The 20,518-nt window shown below is 42.1% G+C and overlaps 1 protein-coding gene across 2 annotated transcripts in view; it reads right to left on the bottom strand.

Annotated features, from left to right (window-relative positions):
* DOCK2 (dedicator of cytokinesis 2) overlaps nt 1-20,518 on the bottom strand; it is a 513,334-nt gene that overhangs the window by 361,691 nt on the left and 131,125 nt on the right. For both annotated transcript variants that reach the window (XM_077473501.1, XM_077473502.1), the window contains exons 22-24: nt 15,946-16,080; nt 8,895-9,003; nt 1,831-1,901 (exon numbers count right to left, since the gene is read on the bottom strand). In XM_077473501.1, coding sequence (XP_077329627.1) covers nt 1,831-1,901; nt 8,895-9,003; nt 15,946-16,080 — 315 coding nt within the window. The remainder of the gene's footprint in view (nt 1-1,830; nt 1,902-8,894; nt 9,004-15,945; nt 16,081-20,518) is intronic.

Raw genomic sequence — 20,518 nt, 5'->3', positions numbered from 1 at the left:
CAGGATGGAATTTTTTCCCCTGCTGTAGAAAATTGGATCATGCTCTGCTAGGGTTTTTCGTCTTCCTCTGGATCAACTGTGGGTATAGAATTGGGTATTTGGGATTGTATGATATTATTTTTTTTTTGTGGTTGAACTGGATGGACTTGTGTCTTTTTTCAACCTAATTATGTAGCTATGTAACATTACAGGGCAATGAAGGGTTTAAATCAGGTGCTGAGGAGGCAACATATCACCTCCACCTGTCAAACACACTAGGATTGCTTTTCAGAGGAGCAGCGGCACCTGCTGCACTTGTGAATGAGCCCTTAGTTGCATGGGTCAGTGGCACTCTTATGGATAAGAGGTGGAGTGCAGTTGGTATCACTCTGCATGGGACAGGAGCCAGCACTACAGAGGAGGCATCGGCTTATGTGGCTCTTGTACCCTTCTACAGCTCCAACTTTACAGAAAGTCCCTCTGCATTGCACTCTGTTTGATGCTCTGGAATGGCGGGTCAGTAAGTCCAGACCATGATCTAACAGTCACCCGTCTGCGAACTACTGGTAGATGGCAATCTACAGGTTGGTGACCCCATGTTATTTAATTGTCAATAGGGATGAGCTTCGAGTTCGAGTCGAACTCATGTTCGACTCGAACATTGCCTGTTCGACGAACAGCGAACAATTTGTGGTGTTCGCGGTAAATTCAAAAAGCCACGGAACACCCTGTACAAGTCTATGGGAGAAATCTAAAGTGCTAATTTTAAAGGCTAATATGCAAGTTATTGTCCTAAAAAGTGTTTGGGGACCTGGGTCCTGCCCGAGGGGACATGTATCAATGCAAAAAAAAGTTTTAAAAATAATTTTTTTCGGGAGCAGTGATTTTAATAATGCTTAAAGTGAAACAATAAAAGTGTAATATTCCTTTAAATTTTGTACCTGGGGGGTGTCTATAGTATGCCTGTAAAGGAGTGCATGTTGTGGGGATGAGGCCCTTGTCCTCATCAACATTTGGACAAGGTGCTTTGCGGGGTCACATACCCCCAAAGCACCCTCTCAATATTGAGGGCATGTGGCCTGGTACGGTTCGGGGGGGCACTCTCTTGTCCCCCCCTCTTTTCCTGAGGCCTGCCAGGTTGCGTGCTCGGATAAAGGGTCTGGTATGGATTTTTAGGGGGAACTCCACTCCATTTTTTTTTTTTATTTGGCGTGGAGTTCCCCTTAAAATCCATACCAGACCTGAAGGGCCTGGTAATTGAATTTGGGGGAGCCCCACGTTTTTTTTTTTATCAATGACTTTCAATGACTGTTCTCTATATTACGGGGAGCCAACAATTTATTATAGCCACGAGTGATTTTAAATGACTTTTTTTCCTTTAGAAATGACACTTTGTGCAGGGACAGTTCTAAGCACGGGAAATATGCACCCTTTACAGACATACTATAGACACCCCCCAGGTACGAAATTTAAAGGAATATTACACTTTTATTTTTTCACTTTAAGCATTATTAAAATCACTGCTCCCGAAAAAACAGACGTTTTTAAAACTTTTTTTTGCATTGATACATGTCCCCTCGGGCAGGACTCAGGTCCCCAAACACTTTTTAGGACAATAACTTGCAAATTAGCCTTTAAAATTAGCACTTTAGATTTTGAACGATCGAGTCCCATAGACTATAATAGGGTTATAAAGTTCACATGAAGTTTAGGTCTGTTCGCAGGTTCTGGTGCGAACCAAACCGGGGCGGTGTTCGGCTCATACTTAATTGTCAACTTGCCTGAGGACTTAATAAATGTAAAATTCAAATGTGTTTTAACAGTTAAAAGATTTATTTATTTTACAGTTACCTGAGCATTCTGGCATCAAACACTGTCTCTACATCTTGAAGAACTGCTGGTAGATATTTCAGAGCAGCAACCTGAAAATACAATACAAAACAGTCCAAAAAATATTAATAATTTAATACTCTCTGAAGTAGCATAATGTAGTACTACTGTTTTTCCAGAAAAACTCTAGTGTACTATGTAAATGTGTATTAAACTGTACTGTACTACTGTATTTAGGACTCAATAGGCTACTCATACATCAAAGATGTTTAATGGTGTTTTATTGATGAATCCTTAAAATAAATAGTTTTATTTTCACAACTAGTTTGCAGAAAGAATATTTAAAAATAGGCAATAATCGATAAATTTGTCCACATCAATGTTTCTTCAATCTGCTTCATTATATCAATAGTACATAAAACAAAATATTAGTGTAATTGAAAAGTGTAGTCAGATAAGTAATAGAATATTATGGCCATTGCATAACTGTAAAGCGATGAGTAAATAAAGTGCATTCTGCCAACAACTGCAATCAAGCAGGGTCCCTTTCCACTTGTGAAATTTTGGCAACGACTTTCTAGATAAAGTTTCCTGCATTAAAATTTCCTGGACCTGCTTTACTATCGCTAGTGTAACAAAACTAAATGTTAGCATTATGTCAACAGCGTAGTTACACAAGTAATAAAAATGATGGCCTTAAGGTGGATGGGAAGAGTTGGATAATTATAGTGTGTCCTACCAATTCTACCAATAACTGTCATCCAGCAGGGGCCCTTGACATTTGTGTTTTGAGGCACAATCAAAAGCAAAATGTATGTGAAACTGCACATAAAATGCATGATGAGATTGAGGTCATAATTAATGACATGATTTTCATCACTCTCTTTAATTTTAAATTACGCTTTAAGTACAATTCCTGTTCTATAACTGCACAAGCGTCAAGAAGGCCTCAAAGTGGTTGTAAAGTGGTTGTAAAGTCAGAAGGTTTTTTAATTTAATGCATTCTATGCATTAAGATAAAAAGACTTCTGTGAGCAGCAGTCCCCCTCAGCCACCCCCCCCCCCCCCATCTAATAATTACTTGAGCCCCATTTCTATACAGAAATGTCCTTAAGTTCCTCTGCCCCTGGGGCTCTCCTTCCTGATTGGCTGAGACACAACAGCAGTGCCCTTGGCTCCCTCTACTGTCAATCAAATTCTCCTCACAGACATTTGACTGACAGCAGGAGGAGCCTATAGCTCCTGCGGCCGGTGTATCTTTTGAGAGCAGGAAGAGCGGAGAGTGGTACTGCAGCTTGGACAGCACTTAATCATGAGAGAATGGGGCAGAGGGGAAATAAGCGGTAGGTAGGTTTTTTTATCCTAATGCAGAGAATGCATGAAGGTCAAAAACATTTTGACTTTAGAACCACTTTAATGGGGGAAATTACCCCCACACCTCCCCCAATCCATGATAGCATCCTTATACAATCACTAAAAATGCTAAAGGATATTTGGCATCTTTGCAAAGGGATGTATTGTTGTAGACTATTATGTTGTATTATTGGGCAGACTAATTCTCTTATGCCGCGTACACGCGATCAGACTATCCGGCGGACCTAGTCTGGCGGACAAACCGCCACAAAGTCCGCCGGACTGTCCAAACGAGTGGACCTGCCCACACATGGGACTTTTCCGGCGGACTAGGTCCACCGGACTATCCGCTGTATAGTCCGCCGGAATATCTGCCATACTTTTGAAATGAACGGACTTGCCCACACACGGAGGAAAGTCCATTCATTTTGATCGCGGCTCCAGGTAGCCGGGACTAGCGAAGGAAGTCCATATCGCCGAAGGCGGTGAGATTGGCACGTCGCTGGCCCCGTCACCTGATATGGGCATAAAGGGGAAGCCCTACGCCGAAAAAACAGGTCCATATCAGACCCTTATCCGAGCACGAAGTCGGAAGAAGACCCACAGGCGGCAGCGACGAAGAAGTAGTAAAAGAGCTAGTAAAAGAGCAGAAGATAGCGGAGGAGTCTGGCCAGAAGACCCCCCAAGACGGAAGAAGACCCCCCGAGCTGTGCAATAAATTATTTTTAACCCTTGTGTGTTGTTTTTTATTTACATTTTTTTCACAGGTGAATGGGTAGTGGTACATTGTACCCCATACTCATTCACATAGGGTGGGGGGCCAGTAACCGGGGGCCCCGGATTCCGATAAGCCCCCCGCCCGCAGACCCCGACAATCAACAGCCAGGGTTGTCGGGAAGAGGCCCTTGTCCTCATCAACATGGGGACAAGGTGCTTTGGGGTGGGGGGGCTGCGTGGCCCCCCCTTCCCCAAAGCACCCCCCATGTTGAGGGCACATGGCCTGGTATTATTATTATTATTATTATTCAGGATTTATATAGCGCCAGCAATTTACGCAGCGCTTTACAATATAAAAGGGAGACAATACAGTTACAATACAATTAAATACAAAAGGATTAAGAGGACCCTGCTCAGAAGAGCTTACAATCTAAAAGGGTGGGGCAGGTGGTACAGAAGGTTATAACTGTTGGGAATGAGTTTATGGAAGTGGTAGGAGATTAGTTTGAGACGTGATAGGCTTCCCTGAATAGATGAGTTTTCAGGGATCGTCTGAAAGTAGCAAGAGTAGGGGATAGCCGGACCGGTGGAGGTAGCGAGTTCCAGAGGATTGGAGAGACTCTGGAGAAATCCTGGAGACGAGTGTGGGAGGAGGAGACGAGAGAGCTTGAGAGTAGGAGGTCTTGAGAAGAACGGAGGGGACGGTTTGGGTGATATTTGGAGACAAGATTGGTGATGTAGCTCGGGGCAGAGTTGTGAATGGCTTTGTATGTGGTGGTTAGTATTTTGAATTTAATTCGCTGGGTGATTGGGAGCCAGTGTAGGGATTGGAGGAGAGGGTTGGCAGACACTGAGCGGTTGGTAAGGTGGATAAGTCTGGCAGCAGCATTCATGATAGACTGAAGAGGAGATAGCCTATGTAGAGGCAGGCCAATGAGAAGGGAGTTGCAATAGTCAAGGCGAGATATAACAAGGGAGTGAATGAGGATCTTGGTAGTTTTAATTGTTAAAAAGGAGCGAATTTTAGAGATGTTACGGAGGTGAAATCTACAAACTTTTGACAGCGATTGGACTTGGGGCTGAAATGACAAGTCAGAGTCTAGGATTACACCTAGTACCCTGGCGTGAGGGGAGGGCCTGATGGTTGCATTGTTGATTTTGATGGAAAAGTCATGGAGGGGGGCATGTGCAGGGGGGATTATTAATAGCTCAGTTTTAGAGAGGTTTAGTTTAAGGAAATGGTGTGACATCCATGCTGATATGTCAGTTAGCAGGTTAGTAATGCGAGAGGAGACTGAAGGAGTGAGGTGAGGAGTAGACAGATAGATTTGGGTGTCATCGGCGTATAAGTGGTATTGGAAGCTGTGGGCGGTTATCAGGTGACCAAGGGAGGAGGTATAAATAGAGAAGAGAAGGGGTCCAAGAACAGAGCCTTGGGGGACCCCCACAGAAAGGGGCAATGGAGAGGAGGATACAGAGTTGTAGGTGACACTGAAGGAGCGCTGTGATAGATAGGCAGAGAACCAGGAGAGCGCAGAATCTCGGAGGCCAAGGGAATGTAGTTTATTGAGGAGGAGCGGGTGGTCAACATTATCAAAGGCAGCAGAGAGGTCAAGTAGTAGGAGTATGGAGTACTGGTTGTTGGTTTTAGCAGTTAGTAGATCGTTAGTGAGTTTTAGTAAGGCAGTTTCTGTGGAGTGCTGAGAGCGAAAGCCAGACTGTAATGGGTCAAGAAGGTTATTTTCACTGAGGTAGGAGCCAAGGCGGTTGTAGACTAAGCGTTCTAGAAGCTTAGAGGTGAATGGGAGCAATGAGATAGGTCTTAAGTTGTTCAGGTTGGTGGGGTCCAGAGAGGGTTTTTTAAGTATGGGGGTGATCTGTGCATGTTTTAGAGGGGAGGGGAAGGTGCCACTTGAGAGGGAGAGATTGTAGATGTGAGTGAGGGAGCATAGGATAGAATTAGAGGGTGACCGTAATAGTTGTGAGGGAACAGGGTCCAAGGGACAATTGGTTAGGTGAGCATCTGAAAAAAGTTTTGCAACCTCTTCAGTAGTAGCCAATTCAAAAGAGGAGAGTGTTGAATGTGCTATTGGGCCAGGTATGTTGGGTGGGGAAGATGTACGCACAGCGGAGGTGTCCTCGCGAATTGCATCAATCTTGTCTTTGAAGTGATTGGCAATCTCTTGGGCAGTGAGTGAGTTGGTGGGTACAGGGGGTGGGGGACGAAGCAGAGAGTTAAAAGTTGAGAAGAGCCGGCGAGGATTGGATGACAAAGTATTAATAAGAGATACAAAGTAGGCTTGTTTGGCAGCATGGAGGCAGGAATTGTATTTTAGAAGGGCAGATTTATATATGGTGAAGTCTTGGAGGCATTTGGTTTTACGCCACAGCTGTTCAAGAGCACGGCAACGTCTCTTGAGATTTCTAGTGTTGTCAGTTTGCCAGGGTTGTAATGGTCGGGGCCTGATTCTGCGTGTGGTTAGAGGAGCAAGTGCATCTAGTGATGAAGAGAGTGAACTGTTGTAGACAGAGATGGCAAGGTCAGGACAGGACAGGGGAGAGATTATATCATATAGGTGGTCAGTAGCAGAATAGAGAAGAGAAGGCTTAAGGTGGCGAAGGTTTCTACAAGTGATAGTTTGCTGATTGGAAGGATGGGTGGTTGGAGACAAAGATATAGTGAAACTAATGAGGTTGTGATCAGAGAGAGGAAAGGGGGTGTTTGTGAGATTGCTAGGGTTGCAGAGATGAGAGAATACAAGGTCAAGGGTATTACCATTAGAGTGAGTGGAAGTATGTGTCCATTGGGTTAGGTCAAAAGATGAGGTTAAGTCAAGAAGTTTAGCTGTAGTTGGGTTGTTAACGTTGATAGGAATGTTAAAGTCACCAAGAATGATGGTGGGTATTTCAGAGGAGAGAAAGTAGGGTAGCCAGGCAGCAAAGTCATCAAGAAAGCGTGACACCGGTCCAGGAGGCCGATAAATTGCTGCAATTCTCAGAGAAATAGGAGAAAAAAGGCGAATACAGTGCATCTCGAAAGAAGAGAGGGAAAGAGAGGGAGGGATGGGAAGGACTTGGAAGGTGTATTGTGGGGATAGGAGCAATCCAACTCCACCTCCTTTCTGTCCATTGGGTCTGGGGGAGTGAGTCCAATGGAGACCACCATGGGAGAGGGCAGCAGGAGAAGCTGAGTCCAAATTTTGAAGCCAGGTTTCAGTTATGGCGAGTATGTTGAAGCCATGAGAGATGAAGAGGTCATGTACAGATGTTAGCTTGTTACAGATGGAGCGTGCATTCCAAAGGGCGCATGAGATACGCATGGTACAGCTCAGGAGGGGGGGGCGCTCTTCCCCACCCCCTTCCTGACTCACCGGGTTGCGTGCTCAGATAAGGATCTGATATGGACCTGGGGGGGACCACACATAGGGCTTCCCCTTTAAGTCCATACCAGGTGACGGGGTCAGCGAAGTGTCAATCTTGCTGCCGAAGGCGGCAACATTGACTTGCTTCGCTAGTCCCGGCTACCTGGAACCGCGCTCAAAATTAACGGACTTTTCTCCATGCAGAAAAAGTCCGTCCATTTCAAAAGTACGGCGGACTAGCACACACACAGCCGTATTGTCCACAGGACTGCGAGTCCGGCGGACAATTTTTGAGTCAAAACTACTTTTTAAGTCCGCCGGACTTTTGGGTAAAAAAGTCAGCTGGAGCCCACACACGGGCGGATTGTCTGGCAGACTCTAGTCCGCGGGATAGTTTGATCATGTGTTCGCGGCATTAGAGTAGCTAACACTTGCAAAAGTGAAGAGTTATGAAATTGCAGCCATCATGAACAGTTTTAAACTGGCCATACTCAGATTTTGACCCTACTAACACATTTACCATGCGTGTCATATCACAAAAGTCTAACATTGTGAACATTGTGACAATGGAACATACACGCAAACTTTATTTATCGCTGACACCTAGGCAAGTAATTTTTTTTCTGCATAAAAAGTATTCTTATGCCACGTACACGATCAGACTTTCCAGCGGAGGTCCGCCAGACTTTCCAAACGAGCAGACTTGCCAACACACCCCCACGCACGACTGACTTTTCTGGCGGACTAGATCCGGCGGACAATCCACCGGACTTTTGGCGGAGGTCCGCCGGACTTTTCAAATGAACGGACTTGCCCATACACGGAGTAAAGTCCGTTCATTTTGAATGTGACTTGAGGTGCAACGGGACTAGAGAAGGAAGTCAATGTCGCTGCCTCTATCAGCGAGATTGACACCTTGCTAGCCCCGTTGCCTGGTATGGATTTAAAGGGGAACCCATATGCCGAAAAAACACCCCCTGCCCGCAGACCCCGACAACCAACAGCCAGGGTTGTCGGGAAGAGGCCCTTGTCCTCATCAACATGGGGACAAGGTGCTTTGGGGTGGGGGGGCCCCCTTCCCCAAAGCACTCTCCCCCCCCATGTTGAGGGCATGCGGCCTGGTATGATTCAGGAGGGGGGTGCTCACTTGTCCCCATCCCCTTTCCTGACCGGCCAGGCTGTGTGCTCAGATAATGGACTGGTATGGACTTTGGGGGTCCCCCACGCCATTTTTTCGGCATAGGGGTTCCCCTTTAAATGCATACCAGGCGATGGGGCTAGCAAGGTGTCAATCTCGCCAATGGAGGTGGCGACATTGACTTCCTTCTCTATTCCCATCGTACCTCAAGTCACATTCAAAATGAATGGACTTTACTCCGTGTGTGGGCAAGTCCGTTCATTTGGAAAGTCCGGCAGACTAGCACACAGACAATTGGATTGGCCGCCGGACAGCCAAGTCTGGCGGACAATTTTGAGTCAAGTTTTCTTTCAAAGTCTGCCGGACTTTTGGGAAGAAAAAGTCTGCCGGAGCCCACACATGGTCGAATTGTCTGGCGAACTCTGGTCCGCCGGATAGTCCGATCGTGTGTACGGGGCATTACAGTATCCTATTGCTGTTCTACAGCATTAAGATGAGACAAAAACAAACTTTACCTGCAAAAGGATTGTAGTTTTTTCCTTGCTCTTCATCAGGTTATTAATGGATTCAAAAAGCTTTCTCATGGATTCTTCAAATTCAGTTTGCTCCTTGCCTTCATACAGTCTGGTGAAAAAATAAAATATACATAGCCTGAAACAGTAATGTATCTCAGACATGTCAGTGCAGGCCACCATAATCAGTAGCCTAAATATAGAAAAATTAAACCACAAATTTGCTGATAACTGTGAGAAATACTATAAAAAGTACGTTAAAAATATATACTTAGCAATAAAACATACCATTTATTCTATGTTGCAGATTTGGAAACATTTAGACCCCTTTCACACTGAGGCGCTTTTCAGGAATTTTGGCGCTAAAAATATCGCTTGAAAAGTGCCTTTCATGCCTCCTGAGTGCTTTCACACTGGGGCGGTGCGGGATGGGAAAAAAAGTCCTGCAAACAGAGCGCTCCTACACTTCCCCTGCCCATTGAAATGAATTGGCAGCGTTTCCGAAGCACCTGAAAAGCGCCTCGGGAGTGCCACAACATGGGCGCTTTTGACCCTTTCTTTGGCCGCTAGCGGGGATTAAAAGCACCCTACTAGTGGCTGAAAAGCGCTGCTAAAACAACAGTAAAGCACCACTAAAACTAGTGGCGCTTTACCGCCAACGGACCTCCCGCCCCAGTGTGAAAGTACCCTTATTGGTACGTGTGACTTTTTCCATTCAAACATCCATTCCATTTTGATGATGGTGTGATGCCTGGCAGACTCGAACATGAAGCCTTGCATCGCCACATGCCCATTATTGGCTGGTAGCATAGAAAACTTGTGTTTAAGTTGCATACAATATCCTTTCATTAAACAATTGCTTGCTCGTGGTCATCTTTAAAGCCCAAAGAATAACCCTTGCTGCAAAAATACTTCATACGATTGTTTAACACATTCTTCCTCTTATATCATCACCACCTTCATTCAGCCTATTTGATGAAGCTTTGGCTAGAGACTACAGCAATACTGACATTGTTTGCTGTTCATCATCTTCTGAGAGTTCTGCATATTTGCATTATACAGTATGTAATTATTGTATGGCACACAGAAGCATTTGCTGCAGCACACACTTGCTGCAATGGTCAGGTTGGTATTACTGCAGTTGCCTGACAAATATTTAGTGCATGGTGGGGTTGATTTACTAAAACTGGAGAGTACGAAACAGGCGCAGCCGTGCATGGTAGCCAATCAGCTTCTAGCTTCAGCTTGTTCAATTAAGCTTTGATGGAAAAAAAGAAGATGATTGGTTTCTCTGCAGAGCTGCACCAGATTTTGCACTCTCCAGTTTTAGTAAATCAGCCCCTGTATAATTACTTGCAATTTCACATTAGGCCACAGTGTACACAATTTTGTCCTATTTAGTCAAGGGGTAGTTTAGTTATAAGCCAAGAGAAAGACTTGTATTTTTGGCATTACTATTGTTTAAGCAGCTTCCTTACCTATGGAGGTAAAGGAAGCTTGCAATGTATGTCTATGCTGCAAAGAGAGTGACAGGGCTGCCGATAGGAGAATGTAGGCAGTATTCCCATTCCAGATCTTACTGGATCAGCAGAAGCTGTTTTGTGGATAGTGATGGTAGCTCCTGTACCTTTCTGAGTTCAGGTTTTTCCTTTCATACCCCAGTAAAGGCCACTTATTGTAGTCAGAGCTTTTCAATACCCAACAGCACAGCTGAAAATACTATATGTAGATCAGTCCCCCATCACTCACAGGGTGAGATGCAATACAAGTTATAAAGCAAAACAAGTTCAGAATGTCAAAAAACCTGCATACGCGGCAGAATAATGAAAGCTGCATAAACATAGGGGGTTATTTACAAAGGGCAAATCCACTTTGCACTGCAAGTGCACTTGGAAGTGAAGTCGCTCTAAATCTAATGTCTAATCTTTTTTTCCCCAAAAGTCAGACGTACCTAGAAATAAGACATGCTTCAAATCTATCCGATGAAATAAAAATTGGGAAAACCATTCCTCTGTGTGCTAGTCCAAGGGACCAAATGCGACGCAAGGGCAGCTATTGGCTACTGGCTATTGAACTTCCTTATTTATTCCTGTTTGCGTCATCACGTTCAAAACGAATAGACTTTTGAACGGACTTAGTCCGGTCGTGTGTTGGCAAGTCCATTTCGTTCAGAAAGTCCATCAGACCTCTGCAGAAAGTCCGTCAGGAAGACCGTCGGACCTAGTCTGTCAAAAAGTCTGGTCATGTGTACGCAGCATTAGGCATATATCTGAAATGAGTGGAAGCTCAGCTGATTTTTTCATCCAATCATGTGCAAGCTAAAATGCTTTTTTTTATTTTCCTTGCATCTCCCCCTCAGATCTACAGCGACTTTACTTCCAAGTGCACTTCCAAGTGTACTTGCAGTGCAAAGTGGATTTGCTTTTAGTAAATAACCCCCATAGTCTCACAAAGCAATATGTCTGTGGGCCAATCAAGGGTAACATGTGGCTGGATAGCATAGTCTCTATAAGACTCAATAACAACAGAGAATCAAGCTGTGAATCACTTTTTTTAGTAAACAGTACAAAGCACAGCTACATGTGACTATTCTCAGCATCATGAGAAATAAAAATCTATATAAAAAACCGCGCTAATCAGCACCAGGAGAGGCTTAAGCCAAATCAAAATAAAAATAAAAAGCTCTGTATGAATCTAAAGTACCTGCATGTAAAAACACTACATAGGCTGCTGCCCCCCGGACGAAAGGAAACCCCTTAGAAGGGTTCCTTTTAAAAGTGAAATAAAAAGAATATTATCGGGTTAATTGGCGCTACCTAGAAAACAGGTCTCCATTACAAAAAGGGTCTTATGGAGAATCAATGAATGGGGAGCCAGGATACGGTCTTTGCAAAAAGCACAGTATTCCCTCTCACCCTATTTATAATGACACTGTATACTGCCGACCCCAGAATCACATAAAGAGCTAAGGACACCAAGAAAAGCCCCAGCTCCGCCCAAAGGAAGATTTGAATCAAACACTAAATGTAATAAATCTGTGGGCCATCATAGAAAGAGGGGTCCCAAAACATTAATTACTAATGACGGGAATTACCAATCAGACTCATTAAAATAATACTACAAAACAGTAGAAAATCAGGAACTAATGATGTTAGAACAGGCCAGGATCCTTCCCTAAAGAATATCTATTCAAACACACATTCTCAAGTATGTTAAAAATACAGGCCAAAAGATCTTATGTGCCAAACTACATATGCAACCTGATGAAATTAAAATTAAAATTAAAAGTCAAAACGCCTGAGATGCGACAAATTACATTCAGTGGCAGGCCTATTAGCAACAATGAAGGAACCCTTTATCAGTATAAGTGAAAAAAGATATATATGTCTATTTAAAATACCGTGCGCTAATGGGCAAACTGGGGCCACATAAGTGTACCCACCAGTGTGTAGTGCCGAAAGGTGACAGGCCTATTAGCAAACAGTAATGAAAAACAGTAATGAAAAACCCTTTAACAGTATAAAGTGAAAAATATATATATATATATATTTAAAATGCCGTGCACTAATGAACAAACTGGGGCCACATAGGTGTACCCACCAGTGTGTAATGCCGGAAAGAATATATATTTGTGTATATAACCTCAAACAGTATTAATATTAAATCTGTGTATAGTGAAAACCAAAAAGGAAATTGAATGTGTAAACAAATAACTGAAAATGTGAGCTTTTCACACCCCAGAACCCAAATGGTTAAAAAATATATATGTGTGTGTATGTGTTAGTGCATAAAAAATGAAAATGCAATAATGCAAAATTTTTTGGCGATAAAGGCTAAAAAACACATGTGCGAAGTGCAATAACACCTAAAATGGAAAAAGTGAAATAGATGAAAAAAATGAAAAAATAAAAATAAAAATAAAAATAACAATAAAAGTAAAATCTGAGGATGAGTAACAAAAACTATATAAAGAACATAAGCAAAATGGCAAATATATATATGTGAAAAATAAGTCCCAAAAAAATGAAAGTTCAATCGCTGTTTACGTTACTTCCGGGTTGCCGTTGTTGTTCTGGTACGCAGGTGGAACGCAAACCGCGTAACTATCACACGGCCCCCGAAGGAAGGATTTGTTTGCGCTTTTGAACACTACGGAAAGGGCCCTATCCTAGGGGGAACACAGCCGTGATCTACCACCTCTATAGGGAGGTTTGTCCTGGTATATGAACTAGTGTTTCCATTTTCCGCTTGTGTTCTTAATGCTATTACATATGGCCCATGGTAGTTTTTGGGGTTAATCTGGAATTTTTTGGGGGAGTTTGTCATTTTAATCCCCTGATCAACTGTGGTTCTATACAATAGCCCACTTTATGAGAATTGTGGGTATTTTGTATACTTTTTATATTTTTTGGTTGTTTATTTTTTATTATTTTTGATTTTTTGCTGTTTTTGCCTCTTATATACATATTTTTTATTGTGCCAATAAACCCTTTTTTATGGATTACACTATGGAGGCTTCCATTTTTTTCCCCATGAGGACTTGAGAAATCCAAGCTGACACAGGCTCGGGCATCTATCACTAATCCAAGAACGGGATATCTGGAGATCGATTCTTAAGGCTCTTAACCCCTGTAGGGGTATCTACTTCTGGTGAGTAGGATTCCTGGTGGGGGAGCACAGAAGTCACAGTGAAGACTGAATAGGAAGCACAAAAGTCACTATAAGGATTTTTCTAAGATCCCTTGGACTAATACCATTGAACTTTCATTTTTTTGGGACTTATTTTTCACATATATATATTTGCCATTTTGCTTATGTTCTTTATATAGTTTTTGTTACTCATCCTCAGATTTTACTTTTATTGTTATTTTTATTTTTATTTTTATTTTTTCATTTTTTTCATCTATTTCACTTTTTCCATTTTAGGTGTTATTGCACTTCGCACATGTGTTTTTTAGCCTTTATCGCCAAAAAATTTTGCATTATTGCATTTTCATTTTTTATGCACTAACACATACACACACATATATATTTTTTAACCATTTGGGTTCTGGGGTGTGAAAAGCTCACATTTTCAGTTATTTGTTTACACATTCAATTTCCTTTTTGGTTTTCACTATACACAGATTTAATATTAATACTGTTTGAGGTTATATACACAAATATATATTCTTTCCGGCATTACACACTGGTGGGTACACCTATGTGGCCCCAGTTTGTTCATTAGTGCACGGCATTTTAAATATATATATATATATATTTTTCACTTTATACTGTTAAAGGGTTTTTCATTACTGTTTTTCATTACTGTTTGCTAATAGGCCTGTCACCTTTCGGCACTACACACTGGTGGGTACACTTATGTGGCCCCAGTTTGCCCATTAGCGCACGGTATTTTAAATAGACATATATATCTTTTTTCACTTATACTGATAAAGGGTTCCTTCATTGTTGCTAATAGGCCTGCCACTGAATGTAATTTGTCGCATCTCAGGCGTTTTGACTTTTAATTTTAATTTTAATTTCATCAGGTTGCATATGTAGTTTGGCACATAAGATCTTTTGGCCTGTATTTTTAACATACTTGAGAATGTGTGTTTGAATAGATATTCTTTAGGGAAGGATCCTGGCCTGTTCTAACATCATTAGTTCCTGATTTTCTACTGTTTTGTAGTATTATTTTAATGAGTCTGATTGGTAATTCCCGTCATTAGTAATTAATGTTTTGGGACCCCTCTTTCTATGATGGCCCACAGATTTATTACATTTAGTGTTTGATTCAAATCTTCCTTTGGGCGGAGCTGGGGCTTTTCTTGGTGTCCTTAGCTCTTTATGTGATTCTGGGGTCGGCAGTATACAGTGTCATTATAAATAGGGTGAGAGGGAATACTGTGCTTTTTGCAAAGACCGTATCCTGGCTCCCCATTCATTGATTCTCCATAAGACCCTTTTTGTAATGGAGACCTGTTTTCTAGGTAGCGCCAATTAACCCGATAATATTCTTTTTATTCTCAGCATCCTTCACAGTGAAGTCCAGACCCAGGAACACAGCGCCACCCCACTGGAACTGTAGTAGCAATTGCAAAGGGGCTCTCCATGCTCCATATTTTAATCACTTCAATACCAACATGATTTTAATTTCCAAAATACTGTGGCAAAAAATGTGATTACCTTGGGGTGTCTGCTTTTAATGTTTTTGGAGGGTGTTTGTACTATACTGACATTTTTATTGTTATCTTTTAAAACAGAAAGTATGTTTTTCAAAATTTGTTGTTGTCTTTTTTCCTTTATATGTTAAAAATGTTTTAAAGAGGTGATTATTAAATACCACCAAAAATAAACCAAATACGAAATAAAAATGTATATGTAAATGTATATAAAAATCTATTTGAGTATAGCCTTGCATGAGTCAGTAAAACTTTCACAGCACTGAAAATGAAAACACGAACTGATAATAAAGGGGTTTTCCAGGCTTTTACTCAAGTGGTTAATAAACCACAACCCTTCACCCTATTGCTCTTGGGGGCAATTGTCCCTAGTACAGAAAGTGATGAGATATTCAAAATGTAATTGAGAAACTAGGTTTTTACAGGATAAACTGGTAACTGAATTTCTTACAGCACACAGCAAAGGAAAAAGCTCATTGATTTGAACCCTTCTCTACTCCATACAAAACCTATTGGCGTTTGTAACCCTCCCCTAATCAAATTGTTTAAAATTCATATACACTTGAAAAGTGAAAAAGTGCTCAACCTCATAATGAAAAAAGCAACAAAAAGAATTCCAAAGTATATTGTTTTGCAAATAAAGTGTGAACCAGGTTCACAATATTTACTGCATAGCTGTTCTGCGGAAAATGTCAGTATTTTTGGATATGCTCAAGTTTTGAAACTGAAATTCAAAATACTTTTTTGAAAATCCCTCTACAGTTTTCCATTGACATTTAAGAGTAGTGTCTGTGTATTAAGTTACAATTCTTTGTAACAATAATACTGCATTCCATCAAAATAACAGTACTAATCTATTACAAGGTACTTCAAAAAGAAAGGCTTACTGTGAAAATAAAGTCCTTGACCGCACAATGAACTTGAACACATATTCCAATGCTTTTAAAGTCCTTAAAATTGGCTCACACTGTTCTCCTCTGCTGGAAATATCTAGATATTTCTTCAAAACTGCCATTAGTTTCCTGTCAAAAAATATTTGCATACAGTTTATTGTTACAGTGTTGAATTGAACTATTACAAATAATCATGTAGAACCTTCAATGAGGTTTCATTAATAACTGATTACATAACCAACCACTTATCACCCAATGTACATTGTTTTATATAAATAAACTATATAGCTAACATCTAATCAATAAAAATAAAAAAAGGGAGGCAATCAAATAAATTAATTAAGGCACAAAACATAAGTGAACACTTCAAAAGTTTTCACTAGAAAACTCTGCAATATTTGTGAATTGTGTATTTTATAAAACGCATGCGCTTTTAATTAGAAATGTGTGCCCAGCCAAAACAATTTTCTTTGGGTAGAGTACAGAAAGGTTAGAACAACCCCTGTCAGTTTTTTTTTTTACTTTTATCCAGAGATCCATTAGAGAGATAGTCCCCACTTTTCCTATCTTATGGCAAAGTTTTACTAGACAGGATATGAGTGAAACACTCCAATAGCAAAACAGAAATAAAAATTAGTTTTTTTAAGTAGAGATAGAAACCGTGACAGATTTGTATTTTTGTCTGTGTCCCTGTTGCAGAATTTCTCTAATTTCTTGTTTGGTAACAACTGGTGCATGCACTGTCACGGCTCACCATCTCTGTGGCCTTCTCAAATGGTGACAATACAGTGCATGCATCCTTAATGATTAGCCATTGGCGTGGAGAAAAAAGCATTGACAAAGTCCAGTTCCACCTGGTGGGCATGTTACAAATCAGGAGGTTTACGGGCAGGTGGATTTCCTGCTGAATTTCAGCCAACCGAGCACTGGGTGTGTATGAACGCCTGAAATGGCTACAGACTCTTTTGGCCAGCTTTAGCACATCTTGCAACCCTGGGCTGCACCACCAAATTAAGGACATGTGCCAGGCATGGCACGTGTCAACTATCCCTGTCTAAGGGCGCACAGGAGGTTTGAGACATTATCACACACCACCATTCCTGGCTCCAGCTGGCATCGTGTGAGCCACCTCTGGGCCCGTCCCTGCAGAGCTGCAAGAATCTCTGCTCCAGTGGGGTTCCTTTCCCCTAAAGACACCAGCTAAAGCACTGCATGGTGCCTTTTAGCCTGACTCTGGGAATAGCCCTTTGAACGCTTAGGGGGTACCTGATGTTCATAGGACAATTCTGCAGAGTAGGGCATGGAGGTGGCGGAGGAGGGGGTAGAGCTCACAAGTCTGGCATCTTCACCACCAGCTGTATGGAGACGTGGGGGCACAACAAGCTGCATCACCAAGCCCTGTACTGCATCCTTTCGATGTACAAGCAGTGTTACCCAGTGTGCTGTGAACAAAATATATTGTCCCTGCCCATGTTTGCTGGACCCCGTGTCAGCTGTAAGGTGGATTTTACGGCTGACTGCCTTGCCCAATGATGCCAGAACATTGCCTTCCACATGAAGTTAAAGAGATGAAATGGCCTCACATGAGAATTGGAAGAGACTGGGAATCTGCTATTGTGGTAGAGCACATTGTGCAAATTCATGGAAGGGGGCAGAATCCACCAGGCTGAAAGGCAGAAGTTGGAGAGCCAACAGCTTTCACAAGCTTGCATTTAGACACAGGGCATGTGGATGGCAGGGAGTTGTTTTTCTTTTTCCGCTGCAGCAGATGGGGCAGAGAAATTTGCCGGCTACAGTCTACAGCTGGTTATGTGCTGCTGGCAGATTTGCTGCTAGGACCTGGGACACACTGTGCTATACCATCATTCCTGTCAGTGGAGGCTGCTCAGAGGTAATGACTCGGTATGGCAGGGGCAGACTGAAGTGTGTAAGAGGAGGAAGAGGGACAGATTTGTGCCCCTTTTGTGTGGCTTTTAGGTGCTCTTGCCAACGGGCTGAGTTGTTGGACGTTAAATGCCTTGTTAAGCATGTGGTACCAAAATGGTTGGTGTTTTTGCCACGTATTATGTGCCTGAGACACAGTTTACAGATAGCAACAGTGCGATCTGCTGCAGATGTGCTGAAAAAGGCCCAGACAGCTGAGCTTTGGGGAGTGGGCCGGGAGATAACAGCTGCAAAATGTGATAGAATAGGGTGGCTGCTCTCTACTCTTTCTTGATGTCGGCCTCCTTGGGGTTGTGCTGCCTCACCTTCAGTTTCCTCCTCTGCTCTATCTGGCATCCGAGTTGCATCAGTGACCTCATGATCATCATCAACATCTCAATCTCCTCAATCTTCATCATTACCAATAGAGACAACTTGGGTGTTCCTCCCTCTCTCTAGGCTCATGTTCCTGTCATCCTCAACCTCAGAACCAACATCTGAATACAGTAATGGCTGGGCATCATCAAGGGCAAATGGCTGGCTGTTGCTGTGATCAAATAACTCAGCTGACTCCTCAATGGCTGATGTTGGGGCTATGACAGGAATAGATGTCGACAAGGAGGCAGGATTATCCACTCGGGCAACTGCAGGGGACTGGACACTTGTCTCTGCTTGTGTGACAGAGGATGAGGAGGATGAGGAAGGTTTAGCAAGCCAGTCCACCACCACCTCTGCATGCTGTGGCTGGATAACACGGTCAAACAGAGGAAATTATGCCCTGCTTGAGGACTGACCACCACATCCACCTTTGCCTGGGGACACATTTGTTGCTGGCCCTCTTACAGTGCCAAGGAAACATCTGCATCTCCTTGTTGTCCTCCCAGACATTATTAGGAGGGAGGGGCCGGTGATTATAAGCAAATGTAAAGAATACGTTGAAATCTGTACATAGATGCACTTTAATCAATGTAAAGAGGTGTTTAGTGCACTTTAATTTGAGTACTCACACTAGACAGACACCCTCCACGGATACACTATAATATACTGCAATATATTGCTCCAAACATACAGTGATGCAAAAAACTATATGGCGTTAAACTGGCAGTAATGCACACAAAACTATATGGCTTTAAACTGGCAGTAACGCACACAAATCGATATGGCGTTAAACTGGCAGTAACGCACACAAATCTATATGGCGCTAAACTGGCAGTAACGAACACAAAACTATATGGCATTAAACTGGCAGTAACGCACAAATAACTAAATGGCATTAAACTGGCAGTAACGCACACAAAATTATATGGTGTTAAACTGGCAGTAACGCACACAAAACTATATGGAGTTAAACTGGCAGTAATGCAAACAGAACTATATGGCGTTAAAATGTCAGTAATGCACACAGGAGTAAATGGTGTTAAACTGGCAGTAACACACACAAAATTAAATGCTGTTAAACTGACAGTAAAGCAATAAAATAGATGATGTTCAACCGCCACTACACTGATGCTATCTGAACTGTCCCTACTCTAGCTATACACTAATGTAAAGATTACTGACACAGTCTCACTACACTACACTGAAACTATATGAGCTGTCCCTACTCTACACTAAAAAATTTGGATGTGGCTTTCAAATTTGCCACAAACATCGCATAAAGTTTGTTGTTCACGTCGTCCGAACTTATGCTTGGGCTGAACCATTTGCCCATCCCTACTACACTACAGTGAAACTATCTGAGCTGTCCCTACTCTAGCTGCACGCTATGCAAAGCTGAATGATGTATAAGTAAAATGAATAAATGCGGCGCTACCTAAAAATAATAATATACTAAAGTGCAATAACTACAATAAATTGCAGACTAAAAGTGCAAAGGTGAATCCACCTCACTATAGTGATATGATGTGCAATGATAGAACATTAAATATGTTACATCTAATATAGAATAAAATTGATAATCATATACGTGCATAAATAATCAAAAATCATAAGTGAAATATATTCCAAAGTACAAAATATATAAAAAAAGGGAAGATGCTGAATAAGCAATAATGTGCAGGATGCAATAATAAATGGTGATCATCAAATAAAGCTGAATGATGGTCCTCCTCTCTACACTCACACTATCCTTAGACTGACACTAAACTAATATTCTACACTGACAATTGAAGCAAAATAGCACAGTATAGCACACTGACTAACTAATAGCACTGAACAGAGCCCTGCTTTATCTCTTTCCATGCTGAAATCCCACTGAAAATGGCTGCCATTGAACGAATACTTTTATACTGTGGGGTGGGAATGAGCCATGATTGGATAAAGTCATGATGACAGTGTCCAATCATGACTCTGACAGTGCTCTGTGCTCTGATTGGATGAAGCTTTCACTGATTCAGCCAGGGCTTGCAATGCACTGTTCAGCGTCACAATGCATTGTTGTCAGTTTGGGGGGGTGAACAAATGGTCAAACGACCCGTTTGTTTGGATGTTCACCGAATGACCGAACAATGAAAGTTCGGCCCAAACTTATGCTCGGACCGAACTGTTTACCCATTCCTAGTGATCAACTACCACTGAAAGAAAGCTCTATTTGTGGGGGAAAAAATATCTAAATTCCATTGGTGTACAGCGCTGCATCACTGTG

The sequence above is a fragment of the Lithobates pipiens genome, unplaced genomic scaffold (genome assembly GCF_037356315.1).
Source record: "Lithobates pipiens isolate NorthernLeopardFrog02 unplaced genomic scaffold, aLitPip1_a1.2 Scaffold_8, whole genome shotgun sequence".
NCBI classification, from domain to species: Eukaryota; Metazoa; Chordata; class Amphibia; order Anura; family Ranidae; genus Lithobates; species Lithobates pipiens.
The sequence above is the reverse complement of the archived record's forward strand: the minus strand, read 5'-3'. Positions and strand labels throughout refer to the sequence as shown.